This window comes from Cebus imitator, unplaced genomic scaffold, assembly GCF_001604975.1.
Source record: "Cebus imitator isolate Cc_AM_T3 unplaced genomic scaffold, Cebus_imitator-1.0 Scaffold571, whole genome shotgun sequence".
Lineage (NCBI taxonomy): Eukaryota > Metazoa > Chordata > Mammalia > Primates > Cebidae > Cebus > Cebus imitator.
The window spans coordinates 1,448,805-1,471,727 of record NW_016107886.1 but is presented as its reverse complement, the minus strand read 5'-3'; the positions used below and the strand labels follow the sequence as shown (position 1 = coordinate 1,471,727).

The 22,923-nt window shown below is 46.3% G+C and overlaps 1 protein-coding gene across 1 annotated transcript in view; it reads right to left on the bottom strand.

Moving 5' to 3' along the window:
- Positions 1-12,814: 12,814 nt before the first annotated feature.
- The window catches only part of TRIML2 (tripartite motif family like 2), a 15,637-nt gene continuing 5,528 nt past the window's right edge, over positions 12,815-22,923 (bottom strand). Inside the window, 6 exon segments of the mRNA XM_037734052.1 lie at positions 12,815-13,386; positions 20,110-20,210; positions 20,370-20,392; positions 21,515-21,571; positions 21,573-21,590; positions 22,377-22,517. Of these exon segments, the coding sequence (XP_037589980.1) occupies positions 12,815-13,386; positions 20,110-20,210; positions 20,370-20,392; positions 21,515-21,571; positions 21,573-21,590; positions 22,377-22,517 (912 nt within the window).

The following is a 22,923-nucleotide window of genomic DNA, read 5'->3' as shown; positions in this document are numbered from 1 at the left end:
AGGGAAGGAGGGAGGGAGGGAGGGAGGGAGGGAGGAGATCCTCGCCTCCCTGTGATCCCGAATCCGAATCCAGGGCTAGCACCCCATGGACTCCGCCTGACCTCTAGCGTTCTCTGCCTTGCAGAACGTACCTTGGAAGTCACCACCCATAGCCCGAAAACCCTATGGAAATATTCTTCGCTAATATCCTGTTTTCAACCCTGTTTAGGTTCTGCCAAGTGTGTCTTCCCGATTGCAGTCAGTCTAATAAGTGCACGTGCTTTCCGCCAGACTGTGAGAGTAGGTGGTGGTTGCAGTTGTAAGGGAATCTCAAAACAGAAATCCCGCCTGCCCCCTGCACGTGCTCTGGCCTGGATGAGGCTCTGCCTGGAATTCATGATCAACATGATCAGTGCTGAGGACGGAGTGGGGGGAGGACGGCGGAAACACGCGCACTCTTCAGACTGTCGGCCGTCACATCAGCCTCAGGTGCACTGACCGCCCCTCTTCCGCACCTGCTTCTGGGGGTGTCCAGTGCCGAGGGCTGTTTTACCTCCTCAGTGCTGTTGTGGCAGAGGAGACCCATCCCCAGAAAGCTGCAGAGTGGTGGGAAGGGCAGGCGGGCACACTCGACACAGAGGCACAGACACACCCTGGCATCACGAGTGTCTCAAGCTCAGAGAGGACCAGGCCGCAGAGGCTGTCTTTCCAGTCAGACTGGCATCGATGCTGTTTACGTCACGAAAGCCCCAGCTCCAGGGAGTCCCCAGGGCGGCCACTCCACGGTCAGAGCTGCGGGCACACGCGCTGAAGCCGCCCCACGTCAGGCGGCACTGCAAACTATACATCCCAGTATACCCAATTAATATATAAATGCTACAGGTTAAACATTCCACAACAAGGCAGGGCACGGTGGCTCACACCTGTAATCCCAGCACTGTGGGAGGCCGAGGCGGGCGGCTCATGAGGTCAAGGGATCGAGACCATCCTGGTCAACATGGTGAAACCCTGTCTCTACTAAACATACAAAATTTAGCTGGAGGTGGTGGAGCGTGCCTGTAGTCCCAGCTATTCAGGAGGCTGAGGCAGGAGAATTGCTTGAACCCAGGAGGCGGAGGTTGCGGTGAGCAGAGATCGCGCCATTGCACTCCGGCCTGGGTAACAAGAGTGAAACTCCACCTCAAAAGAAAAAAAAAAGAGAAAGGAAGGATTACCTTATTATTTTTGCTTGCTACAGCTGACTCCCCGGCCGCACCATTCCAATACAATCACAGCAACGTTTGATTAAACCATCAACAGCTTTGTTTTTGATGGAGTTAAGTTCTCTCTCTGTAGGTTCAGTTTTTTTTTACCGAGTGTACCAAACACAAATTCAGCCCTTATACTGTCCTCTGGAGCGATAAAGCTTTTCTTGACATAGCCAAACAGCTAGGAAATAATCAGTTCGATTTATTTCTTCCTTCCAGGTACCCTCTGTGAGTCTCCCACCTTTTGTTCTAAGCAGGGTCGGCTGGGGCTGCCATCCCGGGAATTGTCATTCAGCATCCTTTTGTGAATTCCTTCACCTGTTTTCCTTCACGTACTCAGGAGATGCCCACGACAAAGCTTGACGGCTGCTGGGTCATGATGGAATATTACAGGCATACTAGGGAAGCTGCTTCACTAAGTAGCCCTCAGTCTGACGAAACAAAAACACACAAACAAAAGCTAAGCTACAGAGAGCTTCTTAGATAAGATTCCAAAACTTCAAAAGCCAGCTGCCTCATCTGCTCGTCAATGCCAGAGACCTTGGTTTTGTCCTTTCACGTAAGACAAATGCCTGGCATACAGTGACTGTTCAAGAACACTGGCTGGTTCTCTTGCTGACCATTCCCTGAATGCGTTTCCCATTCCAGGCAGGAAGTGACGTACATAATGTTAAATCAGGTCATGAAAAACGCAGGGTAAGAGGTGAGAGAGTGAGTGCGGAGTCCAGAGAATGTTCAGAGGGGCTCTCTTTGTGGAGGACAGGTCAAGGGTGGTGGCAGCCAGCTGGAGCTGAGCACTGCAGTCCAGACGAAAACCACAACTTCAACTAGGGTGACAACAGGGAAGATGGGGAGTGTTTGCTGTGGGACATCGTGGATGAGCCGACTGGCATTGCTGATAGATTGAACACAGAATGGCAGCAAAGTGGAGGATGACTCCAAACTAAATGCTGTCAGAATGAGCCCGGAAGCTTCTAGAACACAAAGGTGCGGCGTCTAGTTGGCTCTGACTGAAGCTATGGAGAAACGGGGCAAATAAGTGAGTTAGAAAGGATGCTGATGTGGGCTTAGGAGGCCCTTTATTTTCTTTTTCTTTTCATTCTTTTTTTTGAGATGGAGTCTTGCTCTGTAGCCAGGCTGGAGTGCAGTGTTGCAATCTCAACTCACTGAACCTCCGCCTCCTGGGTTCAAGCGATTCTCCTGCCTCAGCCTCCCGAGTAACTAGGACTACAGGCACGCACCACCACGCCAGGCTAATTTTTGTATTTTTAGTAGAGACGGAGTTTCACCATGTGGTGAAAATGGTCAGGCTGGTCTCGAACTCCTGACCTCGTGATCCGCCCACCTCAGCCTCCCAAAGTGCTGGGATTATAGGTGTGAGCCAGGAGGCCCTTTATCAAAACCTGGTTGTGTTTATAGTTGCCGGCAAGAAGGGAAGATAATGTAGTAATTTAGAAGGATGAAGAGAGCTAAACTGAGGAAGTAGGTTTTCATTTTTATCAAGCAGTTCATCACGGACTATGACTCCACATTAATTCAATTCCACCCACAAAGCAAATTAAATTACCCCAAGAAATCAATATAAACACGCGCAGGGTGGGGAAGATGTTCTTGATGAATAGTCACGTGTGCTTTGTTTTGTTTTGTTTTGAGACAGAGCTTTGCTCTTCTTGCCCAGGCTGGAGTGCAATGACACGATCTCGGCTCACTGCAACCTCTGCCTCCCGGGTTCAAGCGATTCTCCTGCCTCAGCCTCCCGAGTTGCTGGGATTACAGGCACATGCCACCACGTCTGGCTAATTTTGTATTTTTAGTAGAGACGGGTTTTTCCATTTGGTCAGGCTGGTCTCAAACGCCCGACCTCAGGTGATCTGCCCGCCTCGGCCTCCCACAGTGCTGGGATTACAGGCGTGAGCCACTGCGCCTGGCTGACACATCGTTTTTTATAAATATTTGGAAAGAGATTTTAGTCTAAAGCGGTGAAGCATGTTCCCTACATCCCTGTAGACCTAGAAAACTGATTCCATTTCTCCTTTTCCATCCACACAAGCAATCTAACTCCACAATGATGACACAGACAGCACATTCGCAGAGGAAATGTACCTGGCTGGTTCCCGGCCTGTAGTAGTTCTGAGTGTTAACATCAGCTGCAAGAGTAACTATCTGAAGCTCTGAATGTTAACATCAGCTGCAGGGGAGTAGCTCTTAGCTTCAGGAATTCCACAGGCCAAAGAACAGTGATAAGAGTAAAGATTGCAACAGGAGCCTCTACCTCCCCGACTCCCACCCTCTTTTTCAAATACAAAGTCCTCCTGTATCTCTGGAACGGACACATAGTTCTCCTATCTGAAACAGCAGGGTAATCCAGCTGACCAGGCTCATTAAAACGGTTAGGGGAAAAACCTTTTTTTTTCACATACAGTTTTAAACCATTTTCTTTTTTAAGTAAAGGGTGGACTTTCATGTTTCTTTACAGAACGCTGCAAGATATGAAAGTCCACATAGAAATATTAAAAATTTTATTTTACATAAATACACTTCTTGAAAATAGTTTACATTTCCATCAACGGCTTCCTTTGAGAAATGTGAACCTCACGTCCACATCTTTGCTCGGCCTCGACTTCCCCAACTGTCCCCTCCAGGGAGCCTGTTATCTGTCTGTGAACACTTTTAGGGAGACACAGTTTGTGTGTGTGGAAAGAACAGACAACCCGGCTTCAGGCGTCTGCATGTCATTCTCTGGAGACTTGGAACATGTTGGCTCTATTTCTCAGTGAAAAACAAAAGCATCTACCACTCAGGGTGCATGAGGGGACAGGAAGCATTCTGAGCCTTACCTGGCAGGCAGCAAATGTACAGCTGACTTAAATTGCTGTTTTGAAAGGAAAAGTCATATCGAAATTCACATCCTTTCTGTTTATCATTCCACCACATCCATCTGTTGTCACAGAGGATTCTTTCTTCTCATGTGAGTGAATTTCCAGTCTCATACTTGATTCTTTCCAGGGCGAAAGTCCCATTCTCTTATATATGTTCCAGTGTGTGACGCGTAACTGCCACGCATCCTAATCCACCTTTTCCGTTCCCCACCTACGCGTTTTTAACTTCCATGTACCACTGATAGTATGTATCACATTCCAATCAGAAAATCCGAAAAATCAAAGCTACAAATTCCTTCCTTATTCTGTGAATTCTTTATCTCCTCTCTCTCCTGTAATCCCTTTTCTTGTTTTGTACAAGATCAAAAAACTAACTGCAGTGAGGTCACTTACCTCTCCTTCCTTCAGCCCGACATGGACTATTTCAAGCTGACTGCCCTGCCTTCCCATTGAAAATAGAAAGAGCTGGTCCAGATTCCTGCGAGCTGTGAGACTTCCTGAGCCTCTCCTGCTAATCCGTAACCCAGAAATGTATTAGTAGTTTGGCTATAAATAAACTCACAGCTTGACATCCCTGCACAGGTATAGACCACTTTTTCCAAGTTAAAATTACAGAACAAAACTAAATATTCTACTTTACTGATAAATTTGTTGCCCAGTGTACATTTACCAAATACGAGCATGAGACATCTTCTCAGTGTAGTGAGAAAACCCCAGGCATCCCATACCACTGGAGGCTCCTCTAGCCAAGGCCTTCCTAGGTCTACTTATCTCCAATATCCAAGACTTACAGCTTTTTTTTTTTTTTTGAGACAGGGTTTTGCTCTGTCACCCAGGCTGGAGTGCAGTGGCATGATCTTGGCTCACTGCAGCCTTGACCTCCCAGGCTCAAGGATCACTTGAGCCTCCTGAGTACCTGGGACTACAGGTATGTGCCACCACGCCCCTGCTAATTTTTGTATTTTTTATAGAGACAAGATCTTGCCATGTTGCCCAGGCTGGTCTCAAACTCCTGGACTCAGGCAATCCTCCTGCCTTGGCCTCCCAAATTCTGGAATTACAGGCATGAGTCACCACACCTGGCTACTTATCTTTTTTTTTTGAGACGCAGTCTTGCTCTGAAGCTCAGGCTGGAGTGCAGTGGCGTGATCTCGGCTCACTGCAACCTCCATCTCCCTGGTTCAAGTGATTCTCCTGCCTAAGCCTCCCAAGTAGCTGGGATTACAGGAGCACAGCACCACACCTAGCTAATTTTTGTATTTTTAGTAGAGACCCTTGTTGGCCAGGCTGGTCTTGAATCCCTGACTCAGGTGATTCACCAACCTTGGCCTCCCAAAGTGCTGGGATTACAGGTGTGAGCCAACGTGCCCAGCCCATTTTTCCTTTTACAATATGTATTTATCGAGTATTTATGTGCCAGGGACTGCATAACAAAAACACAAATTCTTGTGGAATTTAGAGTCTAGTGAGGAAGGCAATCAAATAGTTACCCACATAAATCCAAACTCCAATTGTGATTTGCATGATAAAAAGTTATCATTATTGCAATGATGATCTCAGGATTAGTTCTTATTAAGGGAAAGTAAAGGAAAACCTTCCTTGAGGAGTAACACTTAAACTAAGATCTAGAAAAATGCACAGGAATTAGCAAAAAATAAAATAAAATGAAGGATGGGAGCGGGGACGGCAGTGACGACAGTGACACGTGGAGGCGGAACGTTGGGGGCAGCAGGGAGGCTGCGCTGGGCGGCCTCCATTCAGGTCAGCAGGCTGTGTTACAGGGCATGCAAATACGAGCTTCCTAACACCAGCCTGACACACACAGACCGGCGGACCTTTGTCAGAGGTTTTACTCAACTCAGTAATTAGTTAAGGAACTAGTCACATAAAGTCAGCTTCAGAAAACATGAGGAGAGGCTTATGTAGATCATCAGAAATACAACAGAATGCTAAAGTCGGTTTGCTCAGGTCCGATACAAAACTGGTCAACACTCCACAGGGCCATAAAACGAAAACCTTTGAGATTATTTGCCCGCCAGATAATTGCAAGTTAACATGCAACTTCAGAGTCTGGGCTCTCATCAAGTGACAATACTGTGAAGCACAGGTGCGTTCCCCTAGGAAGTTTAACTACTTGTTTTGTGTTTGTTAGCCATGTCCCAGGGTGGCAGTGTGAGGACACGCTGGCCCCGCTTTTGGCTTCTGAGCTTAGGGTTATAGCTCTTACATCCCCAAGGTGCAGAGGAGGGAGAAATTTGATGTGATGTGACATGAGGCTGGGGAGACAGGCGGGGGGCCAGGTCAGGCAGGCCATGCAGAGCCTGAGGGGGGGGGTTCACCTTTATTCTAACAGCAGTAAAAAGCCATTAAAGGGTTTTGTCAGCATGACATTATCTAATTCATAATCCATTTTCATTTAATTAAAGTATTTAATTAACATATTTAGTTTCAAGTTGGAGTCTTGCTCTGTCCCCTAGGCTGGAATGCAGTGGCACGCCCCTGGCGCACTGCACCCTCTGCCTCCTGGGTTCAAGCAATTATCCTGTCTCAGCCTCCCAAGTAGCTGGGACTACAGGTGCCCACCACCACGCCTGGATGTATATATACACATACAAATATACACATATATACACCCATATGTATATACATATCTATATATATATTCTTTTCTTAGTAGACGGGGTTTCACCATGTTGGCCAGGCTGATGTCAAACTCCTGACCTCAAGTGATCCCCCCGCCCCCGCCTCCCAAAGTGCTGGGATTACAGCGTGAGGCACTGCACCCGGCCATGTTCCAAAAGCTCACTCCGTGGCAGTGTGAAACTCACATGTGTCAGGAAATGGAGAACACAGGCAAGTGAGGACAGAGACTTGGCCTTAAGTCTCTATGGCCGTGAAGACAGCAGAAAGCAGGCAGCTCTGTGAGTATGTTGGGAAGGAACATTTCTGGGAGCACAGGATGACCACTGGGTCTAGCGGAAAAGATACAATTTTGAGGCATTATATGAGAAAAGTTATTCACACTGAAGAGGGAAATGAAATAATAGGAGTCTGTAATTGCTGCGTAATAAAGTTTACCGTGTTGTGTTCAGTATAAAACCTAGCCCCCAGCGCTGCTTGAAATTAGCCAACTCCCTGTAAAACCTACCTTATCTATTCTCCCGCATTCTCAGCAAAGTTCCCAGGCATCTCAAGGCTCCTGTTTTTCTTGCAGACCAGCTGCAAGGTCACAGGGCAAGATAACACCCAAAGAATGTGCAATGTGTTTCTCAAAATGCTATTTTCAAATGTAATGTACGTCACAGGACATTTTACAAATTAACTAACTGTTCTTTGTTCTGGCTTCTGTGAACCTGTTAGCCACGGTGTCATCCTGGATGTATAAAAAGTCAAGCCCTGTCTTTGTCAGCCGCTCAGCCTTGGGACGCGAATCCGCTGAGCCAGTGGCCACCTTAATACAATGCTCCTGTTTCTCCCATCGGTCTCTCCAGTCTCCTGAATATTCTGCAACAACACAACTATAAAGCTTAAAGAGGAGGCCGGGCGCGGTGGCTCACGCCTGTAATCCCAGCACTTTGGGAGGCCGAGGCGGGTAGATCATGAGGTCAAGAGATCGAGACCATCCTGGTCAACACGGTGAAACCCCGTCTCTACTAAAAATACAAAAAATTAGCTGGGCATGGTGGCGCATGCCTGTAATCCCAGCTACTCAGGAGGCTGAGGCAGGAGAATTGCCTGAACCCAGGACGCGGAGGTTGCGATGAGCCGAGATCGCACCATTGCACTCCAGCCTGGGTAACAAGAGCGAAACTCCGTCTCAGAAAACAAAACAAAACAAAAAAGAAACACTTAGGAGTACAGCAATGTCTCAACATTTTTGTTACGTCAGATACAAAACTGGTTAAAACCCCACAGGCCCATAAAATGAAAGCCTGTGACAGGATCTTTCCTACCAGCCCTCCACAGGCTGGGCGTGGTGGCTCACGCCTTAATTCCAGCACTTTAGGAGGCTGAGGAGGGCAGATCACAAGGTCAGGAGATCAAGACCATCCCAGCTTACACAGTGAAAATCTGTCTCTACTAAAAATACAAAAAATTAGCCAGGCCTGGTGGCATGCACCTCTAGTCCCAGCTACTCACTCGGGAGGCTGAGGCAGGAGAATCGCTTGAGCCTGGGAGGTGGAGGTTGCAGTGAGCCAAAATCTCGCCACTGCACTCCAGCCTGGGTGACGCAGAAAGACCCTACCTTAAAAAAAAAAAAAGAAAGAAAGAAAGAAATTTTACTTCCATATATATATGCATGTTTATGGGCTGGGCTCTTTTGGCGGGCCCAAGCCATTGTAATATATAGACTTTTTTCACCTCTCATGAACCAATTTTTACCAACTGGATTCATGGGTTAGAAGCACAGTTGTGTACGTGTGCCCCTGCCCCAGAGAAATGCATCCTTAGGCGATGTCCTTGCACAAACATCAGGGTGTCTTGCACACACCTGAGTGGCACGGCCCGCTGCACCCCTAGGCTATATGAACCTGTACAGCAGGTTCCCGTACTGCACCCGTAACACAATGGTTCTGTGCACCTGAACATAGAAAAGCTACAGTCAAAGGCCAGGCGCGGTGGCTCACGCCTGCAATCCCAGCACCTTTGGAGGCCGAGGTGGGCAGATCATCTGAGGTCAGGAGTTCGAGACCAGCCTGGCCAACATGGTGAAACCCCGTCTCTACTAAAAATACAAAAATATAAGCCGGGTGTGGTGGTGCGTGCCTATAGTCCCAGCTACTCAGGAGGCTGAGGCAGGAGAATCAGTTGAATCCAGGAGGTGGAGGTTGCAGTGAGCTGAGATCGTGCCACTACACTCCAGCCTGGGTGACAGTGTGACACGAAGCCCTAAGTGAGGCTTTCTGTCCTAAGCACACAACCTTGACAGTTTTATCAGCGTGTCAGAATGGAGAAATCGGGGAAAGACACAGGGATTGGCTGGAAGATTCAAAGGTGGATCTTGCAGAATGTGGCACTAGTTGGAATTCGAGTTTTGGGACATTATGAATGCATTTTAAAAATACAGATGAAAGGCCGAACATGGTGGCTCAGGCCTGTAATCCCAGCACTTTGGGAGGCCGAGGCAGGTGGATCACCTGAGGGTCAAGAGTTCAAGACCATTCTGGCTAACATAGAGTGAAACCCCACCTCTACTAAAAACACAAAATAATTAGCAGGGAATGGTGGTGCGCACCTGTAACCCCAGCTACACGGGAGTCTGAGGCAGGAGAATTGCTTGAACCCGGGAGGCGGAGGTTGCAGTGAACTGAGACTGCGTCACTACACCCCAGTCTGGGTGACAGAGTGAGACTGTCTCAAAAAAACATACACACACACAGATGAAAACCTATAGAATTATGACCAAAGTATTTAATAACCTACTAAGTAGTTATTAATTATGATATTCACAAGGTAAGGTCAATATATTAATTTCCTCTCTCTTAAATTCAATATTCTAAGATAATTAGCTGTTAATAAACAACTTGAAGCCTGACCAATATGGTGAAATCCCATCTTTACTAAAAATACAAAAATCAGCTGGGCATGGTGGGGGCCCCTGTAATCCCAGCTACGAGGGAGGCTGAGATAGGAGAATCGCTTGAACCCAGGAGGGGGAGGTTGCAGTGAGCCGAGATTGTGCCACTGCACTCCAGCCTGGCTACAGAGTGAGACTCCATCTCAAAAAAATAAATTAAAAAAAATACCTTGTGGAGCCCTCACTAGACAGGTACATTAGGAATTCCTGCAGTTTGGAGGAAAAATGCAGATATTGGTTTAACAACGTCCTCAGATTTGAGTTTTCCAAGTTTGCTGCCTTCGTTTTTTACTATTACCGTAGGTTTAGGTCAGGGTTTCTCAGCCTTAGTGCTGCTACGTTTTGAGCCAGACAATTCTTGGTGTGTCAGGCTGCAGTATCCACCGTAGGATACATTGCAGCATCACCGGCCGCTGCTCACTGGCTTCCAGTGGCACGGTTCTTTCTGTGTGACAAGTGAAAACCTGCTCCAGACATTGCCAGATGTTCCCTGGGGGCCGGGGCAAGTCTGAGGACCATTAGCTTAGCTTATCACACAGTCTGTCTTATAAACAACTGCATTTGTGTGTTGTGGGTTGTATAGCAATGTTTGATCCAAAGTATTTATTTTAGTTTATAATTTGCAGTGGCTAGAGATGGAGACATTATTGGATTTTGAATATAAATCATGCACTTATTGCTAAATCATCTCGCATTTCCCTATATAAGTTATCATTATCTTTTTCTTAAAAAAATTATGTAAGCCAAAACCTAAAATGCAATAAAATAAATAAATGGGAAGAAAAAAAAAATTATGTAAGGGTTTAAGAGCCATTGCGCTGAATTCCTAAAATGTTTCAAATAATTACCTCCTTTCCAGCTCTCTTATCTAACCTGACCCTCGCTTTTCATAACAGAGGTACCTTCTCCCAGTTCCTCCTGAGTCACAGACGCACTATGACTTTTCAGTGTACACCTTTACCAAAACACACTTTTCACATATTTTAAAAGCACATTTTGAGAATTCGAAACGGTCAAAACTCTTTCCCCAAAAGACAGATGAGTAAGATGCCACACCTTCCCTGACTCCCGTGAGTCGACAGAGGCAATTTTCTGACATCTGCCTTTTGTTCCTACCTACTCTGCCCGTCCTGAAGAACCTGGCTTCCACGAGCCTACCTACAGAGGGAAGAGTAAATGACATGCTGCTTCTATTTTCTGTGGAAACTGACTTGCCTTTTTAGAAAATTGGAGTAAAACTGGACCACTGTCCCACCTAGCCATGCTCATTACCACAGATGCCTGTGCGGCAGAAGTCAGGCAGAGCTCGCTTTTTGATCCAATGACAGTCTGGATTTAATTTCTTCTCCTTGTTACCACATCCGTAATAGCTATGTGACTTTAGAAAAAGCAAATCAGAGCCGAGTGCGGTGGCTCATACCTGTAATCCCAGCACTTTGGGAGGTAGAGGCAGGAGGATCACCTGAGGTCAGGAGTTCAAGACCAGCCTGGCCAACATCAAGAAACCCCATCTCTACTAAAAATACATTAGCCAGATGCGATGGCACATGTCTGTAATCCCAGCTACTCAGGAGGCTGAGGCAGGAGAATCACTTGAACCCAGGAGGCGGAGGTTGTGGTGAGCCGAGATCGCGCCACTGCACTCCAGCCTGGGCAAGAGTGAAACTCCGTCTCAAAAAAGAAGGCAAATTAGGTCTCTGAGCATCAGTTTCCACATGTGAGTAATAAGATTAATGCACATTCATAGGTTGTTAAAAATATTAAAGGAGATAAAGTATGATAAAACTTAAATGTAAAAGTCCCTATGTAGCTACTTATTTTCTCAGCATTACACAACCATCCCTGAGCACGGATGTAAGGGAAAGCATTGCCAGTAGACCACCAAATAGAGTAAGAAGGCAAACACCAGGCATAATCAGTATTTCTTACCTGATTCAAAACACCACCTACCAGGTTTCTAATACATCAAATTACTCTTTTTTTTTTTTTTTTTAGACGGAGTTTCTCTCTTGTTACCCAGGCTGGAGTGCAATGGTGCGATCTCGGCTCACCGCAACCTCCGCCTCCTGGGTTCAGGCAATTCTCCTGCCTCAGCCTCCTGAGTCGCTGGGACTACAGGCACGCGCCACCATGCCCAGCTAATTTTTTTTTGTAGTTTTAGTAGAGACGGGGTTTCACCATGTTGACCAGGATGGTCTTGATCTCCTGACCTCGTGATCCACCCGCCTCGGCCTCCCAAAGTGCAGGGATTACAGGCGTGAGCCACCGCGCCTGGCCTACATCAAATTACTCTTATCAGAGAGGTTGGCCAGGCATGGTGACTCAAACCTGTAATCCCAGCACTTTGGGAGGCAGAGGCAGGTGGATCACCTGAGGTCAGGAGTTCGAGACCAGCCTAGCCCACATGGAGAAACCTGGCCTCTTCTAAAAACACAAGAATAAACCGGGTATGGTGGTGGGCACCTGTAATCCCAGCTAGTCGGGAGTCTGAGGCAGGAGAATCGCTTGAACCCAGGAGGCGGAGGCTGCAGTGAGCTGAGATCACGCCACTGCACTCCAGCCTGGGCGACAAGAGCAAAACTGTCTCATAAACAGAAAAAGAAAAGAAAATTTAAAAATATTCACATTTTCCACAACTTCTCCTTCCTATCCACATAAAATAGCCCGATAAGTTATTCTTCTCTATTTGGAATAAGAAAATCTTAGAAAGTCCTGATACTCACTGTCAGTAACGGGACGTCTGTTCCGCACGGTGGCACACTCACTTCTCAAGCCCTGCTTTCATTCCTGACGATGCCTGATTCTGCAACTGTTTCAGGAATACATCGAGCTCCTAGCCCAGTTCTACACACCCCACAATTTCCTCTGTAATTGCCAACCCTCTGATGCATATGCATTTGTTCTACTTAGCATAGGGTCTCCCCTTTATCATTATTCACGACTCAGGTCAAGTGCAACCTCCCTCACCACAGAGGAGTGGACAGCCACACAAATGCAAAGGCTCTGGGATATCAAATCAGGCTCCAACTCCTAGAACACACCTTTTATTGGGTTAGTTTACAAACATTCTTTCAAAATCTTGTTCTCAAACTCTCTGGTCTCTTGTGGTCTTGGATTCTGCCCGTACAAGATTAAGGGCTAACCGTGTCATCGCAGGAAGGACCGTCCTGAGGGGAGATGGTGAGGGAGTCTGAACTTGTGTCTCCGTTTGGGATACAAAGGGAAAACACAGGCCTGAGAACTCCTTGGAAGGCGAGATGGGAGAAATTATAAATGAGGGAACTCTCTGTCACATTGTAGAATGATATCTGCCCATATTCGTAGTCAAGGAAAACTCCAACCGTACGTAACTGCTTTTCCAGAAAGACCCTTTTCAAAGGGGGAAAGACCCAGAGTGTAGGCTCCGCCGCCAACACCGACCCGGTGAGTAAGACTTTCTCTCCAGAGGCTCTGGGCGAGCTGCCCCTCCCGTCTGCAGTGCGGTAGGATATGCCCACTTGCCAGTTGGTGGCCTTTTCCACGTGCACCTCCCAGTAGTGCCTCCCGGAGGTGAAGCGTTCCGCGCCCAGCACCATGGCACTGAAGTTCAGTCTTTCTGGGCTGCTAGGTGTATCCTGCTGGGAATTTCTCAATTTCACAGTTCTCAGGTCCTCAGACAGGGCCAGGCAGGGATGAGCTGTTTCAGGGTCCAAAGTTAAACGTCCTACCAGGAGAGAAAACCCTCATTAACCTAGGAGTTCACCGATGCCAATGTCAGAGACATGATTTGTAACATGCGGGCTTCCCACCAAGTGGGCACAGCTCCCGAGCACAGATACGGGAGAGGCAATTCGGGAGGGTCCAGGAAAAGGAAGCTCTAACCCTTACTTCAATATGGACCTCACGGAGGAAAAAAGTACCTAAGACATGGAAAAGGACACAGTCTACCTGAGCAGGAAGAATAAAACAAAGACAAATGGGCCAAGGAAGGTTTAGAAACACTGTCAAACTGGCCGGGTGTGGTGGCTCACGCCTGTAATCCCAGCACTTCGGGAGGCCAAGGCGGGCGGATCATGAGGTGCAGAGTTCGAGACCAGCCTGACCAACATGGTGAAACCCCGTCTCTACTAAACATACAGACACAGTAGCTGGGTGTGGTGGCGGGTGCCTATAATCCCAGCTACTCCAGAGGCTCAGGCAGAAGAATCCCTTGAACCCGGGAGGCAGAGGTTGCAATGAGCCGAGATCACACCATTGCACTCCAGCCTGGGTGACAGAGTGTGCCTCTCTATCAAAAAAAAAAAAAAAAAAAACTGAATAAATATTAAAACAAAAACAAAAGGAAGCACTGTCAAACTGTCCTGGTGCCAAGTTCCACCCAGGTGTCCCTTGGGACCCAACCCTTTGAAGATTCCTCCCAGCCTGGAGCGGCCGGAGGCATCGGAGTGGGCCAGCAGCTACTGATTCTCAGCCTCCCAGGGACGTGCTCTCCACATCCGGAATATGCCCAGAGTGGGAACGGGTGCCTGGACGTCGCAGACAGCGGGCCCTGGACGTGCAGTCCATCAAAGGAGAATTTACCAGCGGAGGCTAGAAAACCTGAGGTTCCTCCAGAAACCCACGCGGAGAAAAAGCAGGCTCAATGAATTCCTCGTGCCTGCGAGAATCGCCTTCTTCCTGTCTCTGACTGCTCCTCTCACCTTTCTGCCCAACCTCTAAGTACTGTGACCTCTCAGCTCCTGGGGCTTCTTCTTTCAAGCAGGGTATTCCCCTCCCCTGCCCCTGGGAACCGCACACAGCTTCAGTTTTAAACGCCCTCTCTGTTCTCTGTGTTTATGACTCACTCCATAAACAGTCAAATACCAGTTGGACAGAACACAGGAATTTCTTCCTTTTTTTTTTGAGACGGAGTCTCGCTCTGTTGCCAGCTGGAGTGCAGTGGTGCGATCTCGGCTCACTGCAACCTCCTCCTCCCAAGTTCAAGCAATTCTCCTGCCTCAGCCTCCTGAGTAGCTGGGACTACAGGCACACATCACCATGGCCAGCTTTTTGTATTTTTTAGTAGAGATGGGGTTTCACCATGTTAGCCAGGAGGATGGTCTCGATCTTCTGACCTCGTGATCTGCCTGCCTCAGCCTCCCAAAGTGCTGGGATTACAGGCGTGAGCCACTGCCCCCAGCCAAAACACAGGAATTTCACACATAATATATTCAAAATGGAACTTCAGCGGCAGGCTGCTGCAGTCTCTTTCTCAGTTAACGGCTCCCTTATTGCGTTAGTTGTCTAAGCCATAAACCAGGAAAGCCTTTATTTCCTACTTTCTGTAACATGGAATCCAGCTTAATTTCTATTATTTGACTGCAGTAAATTAAATTAACTTAAATCTCTGAATTGGCAGTCCAATTCACATTATTAGGGTGGTCTCAAAAGCTGTATATGTCTTGAATTTTAAACAAATTGTCTGACACTCAGCATTTCCAGTAGACTGGCAGAAACAAATGCAAACTATCTCTGGAAAAATGCACAGCTGTGGCCAGGCACAGTGGCTCACGCCTGTAATCCCAGCACTGTGGGAGGCCTAGGTGGACAGGTCACCTGAGGTCAGGAGTTCAAGACCAGTCTGGCCAACATGGAGAAACCCCGTCTCTACTAAAAATACAAAAATTAGCTGGATGTGGTGGCAGGAGCCTGTAATCCTAGCTACTCGGGAGGCTGAGGCAGGAGAATCCTTTGAACCCAGAGGTGGAGGCTGCAGTGAGCTGAGATCACGCCACTGCACTCCAGCCTGGGTAACAAGAGCAAGAGCCTGTCTTAAAAAAAAAAAAAGGCCAGGCGTGGTGTCTCACGCCTGCAATCCTAGCACTTTGGAGGGCTGAGGCGGGTGGATCACAAGGTAAGGAGATCAAGATTATTCTGGCTCAGGAGGTTTAGGCAAGAGAATCAGAATCGCTTGAACCCAGGAGCTGGAGGTTGCAGTGAGCCGAGATTTCGCCACTGCACTCCAGCCTGGGCAACAGGGTGAGACTCCGTCTAAAATAAAAAAAAAACCCGCAGCTGCATTCCTGGACTCAAAGAATTTTTAAAGTATTTGAGGAAAAAAGAAAGCTTACTATGAAAAATAATTAAGAACAGCCAGGCATATCACCTGAGGTCGGGAGTTCAAGGCCAGCCTGACCAACATGATGAAACCCCGTCTTCATAAAAACATAGAACTTTGCTTACTATGTTTGGAGAAAAGTAAAATCTTAAATTTATCTATAGAATACAGAAGCTAAAAAGCAAGACTAAACAGATTTGTCAAATAACCAAATAAATTATTCAGAGATCAAAATCAAAATGAGTGAACTTAAACGTGCTGGTAGGCGTTTACAAGGAAACAAAGCTACAGACCAGTATTATGAACATAAATGTAAAAAATCATAGCAACATATTAGTACGCTGGATACAATGATACATAAAATGAACATAGCTTCATTAGGGAATGCAAGGCTGGTTGAACACACGAAGAAAAATTAATATAATTCACCATACTAACAGATGAAGAAGGCTGGGTGTGGTGGCTCAAGTCTGTAATCCCAGCACTTTGGGAGGCCAAGGCGGATGGATCACTTGAGGCCAGGAGTTCAAGACCAGCCTGGCCAACATGGCGAAACCCCGTTTCTACTAAATTACAAAAATTAGCCAGGCGTGATGGCAGATGCCTGTAATCCCAGCTACTTGGGAGGCTGAGGCAGGAGCATCTTTTGAATCCAGGAGGCGGAGGTTGCAGTGAGCCGAAATCATGCCACTACACTCTAGTCTGGGGGACAGAGTGAGACTCATTAAAAAAAAAAAAAAAGATTGAAGAAAAAACAAGAATATCTCAAGAGAAAAAGAACTTGAAAAATTCAACATTCATTCATGATAAAAATTCTTAGTAAACCAGAAATAAGGGAAACATCCTCAATTTGATGAAAGGCAGCCATAAAAACCTATAGCTATATCAGAATTTAGAGTAAAAGACTGAATGTTTTCTTTCTTCCTAAGATCAAGAATAAACAAGTGTCTACTCTCACCACTTCTCTTCAACACATTGCAGGTCTGAGCCAGCACAATAAGGCAAGACAAACACAGAAAAGCTTATAGACTGGAAAGGAAGAAAGCTATCTGCGCTCATATATACACTGCATGACTGTAGAAAATCCCCAGTAATCGATTTTTAGAAATCCACTGTCTGGCTGGGCACGGTGCCTCACACCTGTAATCCCAGCACTCTGGGAGGCTGAGGTGGATCGTTTGAGGTCAGGAGTTCGAGACCAGCCTGGCCAGCATGGTGAAACCTTGTTTCTACTAAAAATACAAAAGTTAGCCGGGCTTGGTGGCACATGACTGCAGTCCCAGCTACCCGGCAGGGTGAGGCATGAGAATCGCTTGAACCCAGGAGGTGGAGGCTGCAGTGAGCTGAGATTGTGCCATTGCACTCCAGCCTGGACAACAGAGCGAGACTCCTCCGTCTTAAAAAGAAAAAAGGAAAAAAGAAATCCACTGTCCAATGAGTGATTTTTACATATTTATAGGATACAAATGTCAGCAATAAAAAAAATTCCATTTCTATATACTTGTAATGAACTAGAAACGAATGAAATGTCAATTGGAAACTGATATTTTAAAATACCATTTACAGTGGCACTAAAAAACATAAAATACTTAGGGATATATCTCAAAATTCATATAACATTTGTATGCTGAAGGTAACGAAACACTGATGAGAGAAACTGAAGACCTAAATAAATGGAGATATTCTGTATTCCTGGACTGAAAGCACTAGATATTGTCAAGATGTCAGCACTCCTGAATTGATCTACCGATTCAATACAGTATCGATGAAAATCCCAGTGGTCCGTTCTGAAGAAGCCAACAAGCTGATTTCAAAATTTATGTGGAAAAGCAAACAACCTACAGTAGTCAAAACTATTCTGAAAAAGAATAAATTTGGAGAATGCACAGTACCTGCTTTCAAGGCTTCCCACAGACAGAGTTATCAATCAAGCCAATGTGCTATTGGCAAACGGATAGAGTCAACGATCAATAGACCTATTAGAGACACAAACAGACCTGTCCACATATGCCAGGTGATTTTCAACAAAGGTGCTGAGTAAATTTAATGGACTGGATACATATGTGTCAACAAATAAAAACAAGGGCTGGGCGCGGTGGCTCAAGCCTGCAATCCCAGCACTTTGGGAGGCTGAGGCGGGCGGATCACGAGGTCAAGAGATGGAGACCATCCTGGACAACACAGTGCAACCTCGTCTCTAAAAATAAATGAATAAATAAATAAATAAATAAATAAGAAGTCGGGGGAGAAGAGGGTTGGCAGCATTCTGTGAACTATACACGGATATTAACTCTCAATGGTTCATAGGCCACCCTGTGAAACCTAAAATCACAAAACTTTTAGAAGGAAATCTTTATTGGCTTTGGCAAAATTTCTTAAATAGGACACAAAAAGCATAAATCATAAAAGAAAAAAATTCATAAACTGAATTTCATCAAAATGCAAAACCTCTACACTTCAAAAGACACTATTAGGAAAATGAGAATATAAACCAGACTGGGAAGAAATACTTGCAAAACATATATGATAAATGACTGCCAAACAGAATATATAAAGAAATTATAAAACTCAATAAGAAACATACAACCCAATTTAAAAAAGGGGTTTGCACATGTATTTCACCAAAGTAGAAATAGAGGGAAAATAAACACATGAAAATATACTCAACATCATTAGTCATTCTGGAAATGCAAATTAAAATGAGATACCACTGCGCATTGGGTTGGAGGTAGTAAAACAAACTGGCAATAGCAAATGCTGGTGAGAATATAGAGTAACTGAATCTTTCGCACATTATTGGTGGGAAGGCAAAATGGCACAGGCAGTTTGGAAAACAAGTTTGACAATCCCACCCTTAGATAGTCAATCAACAACTATGAAGCCGTGCCCACACAAAAATCTGCATGCTAACATTTATAGCACAGAGCTGGAAACAACCCTTGTCCATAAAATTGCAAAAGGACAAATAAATTATGGTGTATTTATATAATGGACTATTACCAACAATAAAAAGGAACAAACTACTCATACACGCAGCAGCGTGGAGTTTTTATTTATTTTTTTGAGTCTGAGTCTTGCTCTGTCACCAGGCTGGAGTGCAGTGGCGCAATCTCGGCTCACTGCAACCTCCGCCTCCTGGGCTCAAGCGATTCTCCCGCCTCAGCCTCCCGAGTAGCTAGGACCACAGGCATGTGCCACCACGCCTGACTAATTTTTTTGTATTTTTTTAGTAGAGACAGGGTTTCATCATATTGGCCAGGATGGTCTCAATCTCTTAACCTCGTGATCTGCCTGCCTCAGCCTCCCAAAGAGCCACTGCGCCTGGCCAGCAGCGCAGATGTTCTATATCTCAACTGCAATATGCTATGAGCCTCAAAGAGCCACACGCTGTACAATTCCATGGATAGGATGCCTGGAAAAGGCAAAGCAGAAAGACAGGAGATATAAACCCTTTGTTATACATGCTGCATTTCTCCCCCTAGAAGTTTTAAATTTTCAAGCAGTAGAATCTGCCTGCAATCACGCTTCATGGCCGGGAAAGTGGTAAAGAATTTGCATCTGGGAGCCCAGGCTCATGCCTATAATCCCAGCACTTTGGGAAGCCATGGTGGGCCGATCACCTGAGGTCAGGAGTTCAAGACCAGCCTGACCAACATGATAAAACTCATCTTCACTAAAAATGCAAAATATTAGCTGGGTATGGTGGCGCATGCCTGTAATCCTAGCTACTTGGGAGGCTGAGGCAGGAGGCTTGCTTGAACCTGGGAGAGGGAGGTTGCAGTGAGCCGAGATAGCGCCACTGCACTCCAGCCTAGGCAACAAGAGCAAAAACTCTACCCCAAAAAAAAAAAAAAAAAAAATTGCATGGGAAAAACTTTCAATGTAAGATCATACGGTTATTTTCTTGTTCCTCATGTAATACGTGTAACATATTAAGCTCTCCAGTATTTTAAAATTTTTATGTATTTACTTCCTTATTTTTAGACCGAGTCTCGCTCTGTTGCCCAGGCTGCAGTGCCGTGGTGTGATCTCAGCTCACTGCAATCTCCGTCTCCTGGGTTCAAGCAATTCTCCCATCTCAGCCTCCTGAGTAGCTGGGACTACAGGCACGTGCCACCACAACTGGCTAATTTTCATATTTTTGGTAGTGATGGGATTTCACCATGTTGGTCAGGCTGGCCTGGAACTCATGGCCTCAAGCGGACTGCCTGCCTTGGCCTCCCAGAGTTCTGGGATTACAGCTGTGAGCCACTGCACTGGCCTAAAAATTTTTAACTACTGGAATTCGTTTTTATTTATGGCAGGATGGTCATCTGATTCTCAAATACAGAACAGGGCCCTGTTACTTACTTTGGAAAACTCTGAACATGCTGCTCAGTCCTCTTATGTGGCATAAACTCAGGTCTGTGATGTGAGCAGGCTCCAGATTCTCAAGCAGCAGTGCGTTGCTCCTGAAGGGAAAGGACAGCCTCAGTCGTCTGCACAGACCAGGCCCCCCCGTCTAGTGGATGGATCCCATTACAGCCTACCAGCAAGTGCAATCTCCTTATCCCAATTAACATCTTATTAACTCTGATTCTGACCCAATTGTGTGTAAAACGAAAACTCACCTTTCCAAAGAGCATTTTGCATTCTAAGGGAAAGAAAAGAGATCAGGTTACTACTGGGTTTTTGAGCCGTCTTTTGCAATCTGTGCAGAGAAAAATATCCTCTTTTTTTTTTTTTCTTGAGACCGAGTCTTGCTCTGTTGCCCAGCCTGGAGGTCAGTGGCACAATCTTGGCTCACTTCAACCTCCACCTCCCAGTTCAAGCGATTCTCCTGCCTCAGCCTCCCAAGTAGCTGGGATTACAGGTATGTGCCACCATGCCCAGCCAATTTTTGTATTTTTAGTGGAGGCAGGTTTACACCATGTTGGCCAGGCTGGTCTCAAACTCCTGACCTCAAGTGATCTGCCTGCCTCAGGCTCCCAAAGTGCTGGGATTACAGGCATTGAGCCACCTCGCCCGGCCAAAATATACTCTCTTATGACGAACTCGATTTCCACGTCATTCTTCAGCCTCATAATGCTAGGTATCAGATGAACAAATTCTAGCATGGAAATAGGAAAGGTCATAAAAACACATGAAATCACTTTGCTGTATTCCCAAGGGAAATGTTTTCTATACTTCACCCTAGCCAGCTTACTTCTCTGTCTCCAGATGATGAGCATCTATTTGTTTTCCACGCAGGGCATGGCCAGAGTTGAGCAGGTGAAGGGGCTGCTGGCTGCCGAGGACAGTGTGAGCGAGGCAGAGCCTAAGGACTTACCTGCAGACACTTTCCAGATGACTGCATTCACTCGCAGTTACAAGCCCAGCAGAGGGATATGGACAGTCTTAAAAAGATGGTAGGGGCTGGGTGTGGTGGCTCACGCCTATAATCCCAGCACTTTGGGAAGTCAAGGGGGGTGGATCACCAGGTCAAGAGATGGAGACCATCCTGACCAACATGGAAAAACCCTGTCTCTACTTAAAAACACACAAAAATTAGCTGGACGTGGTGGTGCAGGCCTGTAATCCCAGCTACTCAGGAGGCTGAGGCAGGAGAATCGCTTGAACCCGGGAGGTGGAGGTTGCAGTGAGCCGAGATTGTGCCACTGCACGCCAGCCTGAGCAACAGAGTGAGACTCTGCCTAAAAAAAAAAAAAGATAGTAACCCAGTTTCTGAAAAGGCAGCCTCTGCTACTAGACAAGATTCAAAATATGCAACCCTTACCACGGACTGAGTAGCTTCTTCACAACAGAAAGCCATTCCTCGCAGTTCTGAGGCCGGGAATTTCAAGATTGAGGCACTGGCAGATTCCGTGCCCGGTGAGGGCTCGACCCCTCCTTGGTACCCTTCATCTCACTCTAACCTCCCATGGCTGAAGGGGCGAGGCCTGTCTCCGCCTCTTTCATAAGAGCCCTGATCTCATTCACAGATGCTCCGCCCCCAGGAGCCCCTCACCACCCAAAGGCCCCACCTCTGAATACCGTCACCCTGGGGAGAGGATTCTAACATGTATATATTGGAGGGACACAAACATCAGACCATAGCAGATAATTTTACCCTTGTTTCAAGATCATCACAGGTGACTATGTATTAATTCTTTTTTGCCAGAAAGTCTGTGAATGTTAGCAAGCACACACGTGTACGTGTGTATATACGTATATACTTATTACCCAAAGATCAAACAAAAAGAGGTTCTGCAACTTTCTTTTTTCACTTAATGAGTGCTTGAAGATACTATTTTAGCGCCTATAGAGCTGTTTTACTATTTGGTTACAGAATATCTTATTGTATGGTTGTATCATAATGTGACTCACCAATTATGAGCCACACTGTGTCACTTCTCAATCCTAACATCCTGCTGATAATTTTAAGGTGACAATTCATCCCACGATGCAGCTCCTCACTATGCCATGAAGTTACCACCATTCCTAATGCTTCTGGCAACTGAAAAATAGTTGTGTAGCCTTCTTTTGCGGTTGAAGATCACTGGATATTGTGTTCCGCCAGCGACCCCTAATGAGTACTATCCACTTCTCATTTCCCAAATACTGGAATGAATTTTATTTTCTCTTTCCCAGCATCTTACCTTGAGCAACGCTAAGGCGCCGTCCTGACACTTCTTCTCAAGCTCCGTGGTGAGCGTCTGGAGGCTGCAGACGTGCTGGGAAACCCTGGCTTCACTCTCCTTCAGCTTCTTCATGTTCTCTCTCCCCACACGGCCCAGTCTCTGCAGAAGCATCTCTTTGTTACAATTCAACATCCTCAAGTTCAGGAACAAGAGTTCGGTCATTTCTCCTACTGATTAATTCAACATGTCTTTAAAAACCTGCTTTCGGCTGGGTGCAGTGGCTCACGCCTGTAATCTCAGCACTTTAAGAGGCTGAGGCAGGCGGATCATGAGGTCAGGTATTTGAGACCATCCTGGCCAACATGGTGAAACCCTGTCTCCACTAAAAGTACAAAAATTAGCCAGGCATGTTGGCAAGCACCTGTAGTCCCAGCTACTGGGGAGGCTGAGGCAGGAGAATCGCTTGAACCCAGGAGGCAGAGGTTGCAGTGAGCTGAGATTGTGCCACTGCACTCCAGCCTGGGCGACAAAGCAAGACTTCATCTCAAAAAAAAAAAAAAACAAA